The following is a 7530-nucleotide window of genomic DNA, read 5'->3' as shown; positions in this document are numbered from 1 at the left end:
CAAAATGAAGCTTATTTATCCCAGCCAGTACACAGCCAAAATGAATGCCTCAAATCTTACAAGTGCATCAGTTTAGACAGTGATGAGACAGTCGTGTCAGAGGTTATACTGGTTATACAAGCAAATAACAGTATTAACAGACATCTAGTTAATCAGAGGTGACTTTTACAGTCTCCCAGGCTGTTTTAATCTGCTTTAGTGCTTTTAAAATCCACACGGGACACTAAGTGCGGTTGTGAGAGCATTTGATTTCATCACAGAGAAAATATTTAAGAAAATAAGGCCATTTTTCTTTTGGTCACCTCTCCAGCTGTCTGGAAACGTATTCCTCAGTGCTTTGTCTTCCTCGCTTCACTCTCTGTCCACAAACGTCCCCTGCTTTTCTCTTCAAGGTGCTGAAACCATCCAACATGTGTCACAGATGTGTTTGTGTCTTAGGTTTAGAGGTGTGCTGCTGGCGTCTCTGTTTTGGCCTTGCTTCGACCCGTCCCGGCTATCGGTCTGTCTCTTTCCTCCCACAGCGTGACCCCGTCACACGCACAGATCTGTTTGGGGTTTTGGAAAAGACCTGCTGATCGGGCGATGATCCCACAGGCCAGTCTGTGGAGGACGGAAGAAGAGACAGAAAAATTTTAAAAAGTGATTCTAGCAATGAAGAAAATCACCTGTCTTCTTATTACTGCTTTATAAAGTGGTCTCTATACAAGATAAATTATCAGTCAATCAATTATTTACTCACTCAGTGAAGCTACAACAACGTGTATGTAGTCACAATCAATATCTCTGTATATCTGTTGATCTTTACAAATCAAAACTTAATAGTCTAATAATGGCATAGGCAACAGTGCAAAAAAATATATAAAATATAATATAAAAATCAAAGGCGGCAAAGTGATGAGCTTTCATTGTGCAATTTCTGAGCTCTCTCTCTTTTTCCTGCTCCCTCCGGCCAACTTTGAATGGTGCATTTACAAACAATCTTGCATTTTCTACCATTAAACCACCACCGTTGACCCACCTTTCCCCAGAGTTTCCAGTCTGCTTGGAGAGAGGGTGACCGCCTCGACCCAGGTCGTCCTCCTCTGCATCCACAACCAGCGATCGGCCAATCACATCCCACACCTGCAACGTGGGTGCGAAGGTATCGATAAACAGGAATTCTGGTATTGTTTTTTTTTTTTCCCAATTAGATATTGTTATATGACTGCTTCTTATTTTTTTGTTAAGCTTAGCATACTGTGGCTACCTGCCACCAGTGGGAAATATGTGTTACCTTTAGCTGACTGTCCTCCAGTCTGAACGAGGCTCTGCCGTCTGGTCCAGCAACAATATTCCCCAGATCACCTACATGCTGTAACATCAATACTGCGTGTGAGAAGAGTTACGCATAAACATGAACCACAGAAATGAAAACACAAGCATCACAGTGAGGACACACTGCTTCAGACTTGTATCTTGTTCAAACGCTTTATTGTAAATTTAAGACCTGGAACAGAACTGCTCAGAACGGCTCCTGAGGGGCAAATTTGGCAAACTGAGAGCAGCATCACGTCTTAGATTTGGCTTGTGTTGAAATTTTATTAAATCTCAGGAGTAATTTTTGTCAGAATTTCTGATAAGAGGATCCTTTATTTACTTTATGTTCTGCAGCCTGATCCTCTTACATCTAAATGTTGTAGCAAGTAGTCTCCAAACATTACACGGTATTTCTATATTTATTTTATATTGTTATAAAGAACAGATACGGCTTTACCCTTTCAGAGTCCTCTGGACCACCGTGTTGTCTTCCAAACGGGTTATAGTGCTCTCCACAACTGTGAAAAAGAAATGATTGAATCTATTATAATATAAAGGCAAAAAAAAGTTCAGCTCCTCATGTAGTTTTAAATGACGGCAGTTTAACTCCAAGTGCTGTTGCTGTCTGCTGTTGATAAAGTTGCAAAATGAGAGGATTTATTTTATTTTCAAGCTCACTTCATTTATATAACTCCTTAAAAAGCAAAAAGACTTTGCACCAAAGTGCTTCACAAAGACAGATGTATATGTTGGACAGAAGTTCCCAAATGGTGTGTGTTGAGGCAAGTCAAGGTGCATTTTGTGACAAACATACATTATTATTACAATATACATATTTAATTTACTATATTAGGACTTTGTATGGAGTCATTTCCAAATATGGAGGCAAATAAATTCTAGACCCTAAAAAATATTAAAAAATGAATACAAATAAATAGGAATAACCTTAAATAAAAGGTCTTTTCTGGTGTCTGTCTGTCAGAGGTCCTACCTGTGGCAGTCCAGTGTGAGGTCCCCCAGGGTGTGGACATGGAGGCCGTGTGGTCCAGGCTCCAGCCCATCAATGGTCCCATCAATCAAGCAGTGCTCTTCAGACAGCTGCAGGAAACGCACCACCCCCTGGATCTTCCCCACACCAGACATCATGGCCACTGCTGTACCTAAATCTGTCACAACAAAAACACAGATATCCTAAAATAATGTACATATTTACGACGGCGAGCGGGTTCACATCCAGATAGATAAATCCAGGTTGTGTTTAGATGTTACTGTAGTGCACACATGGAATAAGAATGCATTACAAATGTGACTTGAGTGACCGCCTGTGATCAGATTATGTTTCTCAGCTCACATTTGATTTTATCTGAGGGAAACTGTGAACTGAACAGAAACATCCACAGACATACAGCTATTTTTATACCAGCTAGAATACAGACTTAAAACCCCTGTCTGATGTTGTGACGGGGCAAATCAGTCACAAACAACTGCGTCTGAAAGGTCTGCCGTGCTAAACATGTACCACAGAGTTGACCTGGCACTCAACCCAGTGTGGTCAGGGGGGCAAAACAGGTGCAATCACGCTTTTATTGAGAGCTTCCAACTTGTGATTGTGTTCGTCCACAATGTGTTTTATTGATAGTGATAATTGTATTCTATGTGTAGAATATTCACCACTTTACCTTGCTGTCAGACAGACTTTTCTGATAGGAAACCAGTAGTATGTAACCAAATTACACAGGCGACACCAGTGATTTTACCTTGCAGAACACGTGAGTTGCTGGACTTTCACTTCCTCTATCTGTTGGTTTGTTCATGTTATTGTGTGACTTTGGTGAAACTGAACTATCCTATTTCTATATCTGGAGTTTGGAGGGAGCAATATTTAGCCAATAAAATGGTGGCTTCCTGTGTCTGACAGCGAGGTTAAGCAGTGAGAATATTATCAATATAGTATACACTTAAAGTAATACAATGACTATCGATACTATTTTACCTCTCTTATTTTTTAATTCACAAGCATTTTCCTCACTTCCATTTTTATCAATTAATATTTGTGATTTCCAGCCCTCATGTAAACATAACTTTTATTTGTTTACAAGAAAACCCCATGTGGTGCTTTTAAGGCAGAACTAATAACTAAAACACTGTGTCATCCTGACACAGAACATTCTTTCTGTTCCCAAATGTTTTAAAGCAGGCAGCTGTACAATAACTTGTGCATCGTCTAATAAAACATTACTTTTGCTACTTGACTTGTTTTCAATAGTTGATGCTATAGAAAGTACAGAGGTGCAGCTTCTCACCTTGCTTTGATCCTCCGATGCCTTTCAGCACGGCCCTGCGCCCGGTGCTCTCGATCAAAGCCTGAATCTCTGCACTGGTCAGAGCAGATTCCACCAACACCTCCTCCTTACTGACATCGATACTGACAGACTTCACTCCTGCAAACACATCGACAGCAAAGAAAACGATAGATCCGATAGATATACATGCAGATAAAGACATGACATGCATGCAGGAAAAGAAACTAAAACACACATAGTGATTAATTTGTAATCTGCCATTTCTCGAGCAAAATGATAAACATTATCTGTTTCCATCTTCTCAAAAATGAAGATTTGCTGCTTTTCTGTGTTACACTGTATCCCTTGTGTCCACTTCCAAAACAGACTCAATGCTTGTCTGTTTCCTCACAGTTATGTGTAGTTCCTGTGTCTGTCTGTTTTGAGACTTTACAAGCCATTTTTCCTAATAAATTTCACAAGACTTTCCTGGAAAGAACTATGAAATGTATTAAAAGTTAGAAGTAGAAAGACAGACAATCCCTTCTCCTCATTTCTCAGTTTCTTTGTTGCACATGCCTTAAGTCTCTGGTTACACTGGCTTAGCTAGAGCTGCAACGATTAATCACTTACTCAATGATTAATCGATTATTAAATTAATCACCAACTATTTTGAGTCATTTTTTAAGAAAAGAAAAGACAAAATTCTCTGTTTTTAGCTTCTTAAATGTGAATATTTTTGGTTACTTTCCTCCTCTGTGAGAATAAACTGAATATCTTTGAGTTGTGGGTAAAACAAGACATTTGAGGATGTCATCTTAGGTTTCAGGAAACACTCATTTTTCACCATTTTCTGACATCGACCGATTAATTGACTATGAAAATAGTCTTAAGTTGCAGCCCTAAGCTTAGCAATCAATTTGAATTAATTATTTGAAAGTGCCTATAGGCTATAATTCATGCCAAATTACTTAGTTCTCCTTAGAAAAAAATATTAGGAATTTACAAATCCATAGAATTAGGTGTTTTTTCAGTTGATAACTGATAATAACTTCATGCTTCTCATGACCAGCATACAGACAGGGTAACGAACAATTTCATATTCATGTATTTTAAAAAGTTTATATAATCTGTCGTTTATGCACACCTGAGCATCAGAAAGAGCTGTAACTGACATCACTATATATATAAAAAAACAGAATAGTTCTCACTTTACAAATGTTCACTTATTTTTTTCCAGTAATGGGCATAGGAAATAAAGACTTTAGCAAAGTTTATTTGTGAGTTTTTTGCCTAAGAATTCCAATTAAATGTTTTGTCATAATCTCTCTATCTTGCAGATATTAGTATAGTCAATATGTACTGGCTAGAATTTTAATTCTTATAATTCTTCAAATTATTGGCCCTGATATTTATCCTTATATATCCTGTATGTCACTTGTTGCTATATACAGTTTACTTGAAATGAAATGAGTTGTATAAATAAATCTGCCTCTATACTAACTTATACTAATATCCATACTGTAGACTGGAATGCATGAAGAAAGGAAAGCCATGACCAAGTGACAGATAAGAGCTGACAGACATGATCTGCTGAGTCATGGTCCCCAGCTGTGTCAAACAGAGCTCGTTCAGTAACACATGACACAACCAGCCGTTATTGTACCAGGACCTCGTTTCAGATTCATGAAAACATGCATTTAATTCTCCTTTCACGGTGCTGGTGAAGCTTTTAATGTTTTTTTTTGTACCTGGTTTATCCTTCAGAGCAGCTCTGACTTTATCTGCGCAGCTCTCACATGTCATCTGCACCGCGAACTCCAGCTGTGGAAGAAATGAAACACCTGTGGCTAATGTGTATGAATATTGTCATCACATCTGTAACGGCAGCATGTCATCGTTTATCTAACTGTGCAGCAGTGTAACACTGAGGTTAATCATTTTATCTGTCAAACCTCACAGCAGTTAGCTCATGTTACAACAGCAGCAGAATAAGGCATGTTTTTGTTTTGACAGTGTTATTGTCACAAGCACAATGGTGTCGTAACGCATTAAAACGGTTTAAAGCGTGACAAAGTCTCTGTCAAACCTTTGTTGGCCTCTCCGACTCCATCCTGTTAGCGCCTGTCACCGCCTGGGCGACGAAAACTGAATTAAATAGATAACTTCCCACTTTTCTACAAACGGAAACCAGCCGACTGGACCTGATAACGGGCGCCGCCATATTTGTGAGGTCACAGTGAAACTAATCGCACGTTAGCGCCGCCATGTGCCAAGTACCTGCCACTGCAAGTTTTTATTTTGTCTTGAGGGCAAGACAAATGCGTTTGTAGAGTGTTTATGTCTTCGGATTTATTAGTGAAATTTATATAATAAGAATTATTATGTCCCGAGCACCGACTGTCTTAAATCAATCTCTTTATCAATAAATTAAACACAACAAAAGGAGGAACTAATAAACCCAGCAAACAACATAAAACACTTGCAACAATCAATCTATTAATTGAGTATTAAATTAATCTGCATCTGTATTGATAACTGATCAAATATTTTGAGTTTTTTTTAAAGTCCTTTTTCTCTGATTTCAGCTTCTTAAATGTGAATATTTTCTGGGTTTTTTCTCATCTCTGACAGTAAACTTAATATTTCTGGGTTGTGGACAAAACAAGAAATTTGAGGACATCATGTTGAGCTTATGTACCAAACAATTAATCAGTTAATTGAGGAATTAATCAACCAATTAATCAATGATGAAGATAATCATCGGTAGCAGCCCTAAAAACACTATATTAGGCTAAACTGACATCAATGTGATTGATATTTCCCTTGTCTGCACAATAAAAAAAAAAAACAAAAAAAAAAAAACATTATTTATGCAAATTCTGAGTTATGTTATCAGTATAAATGTTTGACAACATACTATGGCAGATTTGGTAGATCAATAAATCAGCGCTGCTGGTAAATATAAAATGTAGTGGAGTAAAATTTACAGTATTTACTTCTCACATTATCGTGGAGTAAAAGTTTAAATTGGCATAAAATTGAACTAGGCTTGTAAAGTAGAAAAAAAACACCAAACTGTGCTTACTGTAAATGCAGTAATGCAGTTTAATGAATAAATGTACTGCATCACGCATGTATAACTGTCAGTTACGTTTAGGGACTTTATTGCATTTTTAAAATAATCAAAATTGCTTGACTGAATTGAAGGTTTTGATGAAAAGAAAAGGTATAAGACTTTTGATGTATTGAAGAACATGTAACTCTTCACCAAAAAACACCCCTAAAACAACCTAGACTTAATAATTGAGATTTTCACCAGGTGATGAACAGAAAGTGTGTTGCTTTATTTTAATCAATCATTTTCAAATCAATCTGCACAAAGGATGCATACAATAGCACAGCAGTTGTGTTAATAATGATGGATTGCAGGCAGAGAATATGGATACATCATATATCATGTTATAGGTCATGTTGCCAGACAGGAATACATTTTGTGGCTGATCCAGTAAATGCAAAAATCAGAGGGATAAACACTATAGTTTTTGTCCCTTCTCTGCACATATTTACATCCATTTGTGTTTACATCTCCCCATTGTATTTGTCTGGCTGCAGCATTCATCAGTGTCCCAAACTGAGCTACCTGTTGCATGTGCGTTTCCTGCATCCTGTTTACAGCAGCTGTAAACATCCTGTACAAAGTATGAGACACAGTATCCTGTTTTATTTATTTATTTTTTTTCACATTGAATCAAAAGATCAGGAAGATTAACCACCCCTTCCTTTGAAGGGCAACTTAGGATCCCTAATTACTAATTATGTGTCATAATCTCAGCAGACTGGTAGTGCGACTCTTTGTGCAGGAAATTAAGGGAACTTGGGATCTCAGTATCATGTTGCAAGTTTCAGATTTGGCTTACGCCCATTGCCACCATACTAACTCATTATGCTG

General features: G+C 37.7%; 1 protein-coding gene across 1 annotated transcript; it reads right to left on the bottom strand.

Moving 5' to 3' along the window:
• Positions 1–5805, bottom strand: ccs (copper chaperone for superoxide dismutase). Its single transcript, XM_084711910.1, has 8 exons — positions 5668–5805; positions 5330–5402; positions 3600–3737; positions 2288–2462; positions 1754–1814; positions 1274–1351; positions 1019–1122; positions 1–600 (listed from the first exon to the last, which is right to left on the bottom strand). The coding sequence occupies exons 1-8, from the start codon at positions 5800–5802 to the stop codon at positions 441–443; spliced, it is 924 nt and encodes a 307-aa protein (XP_084568036.1). The 5' UTR covers positions 5803–5805; the 3' UTR covers positions 1–440.
• Between the last annotated feature and the right edge of the window lie 1725 nt (positions 5806–7530).

This window comes from Lutjanus erythropterus, chromosome 23, assembly GCF_056507025.1.
Source record: "Lutjanus erythropterus isolate fLutEry1 chromosome 23, fLutEry1.hap2, whole genome shotgun sequence".
In the NCBI taxonomy this organism is placed as follows: domain Eukaryota; kingdom Metazoa; phylum Chordata; class Actinopteri; order Lutjaniformes; family Lutjanidae; genus Lutjanus; species Lutjanus erythropterus.
Note: the sequence above shows the minus strand (reverse complement) of the source record. Positions and strands in the feature narration are given on the sequence as shown.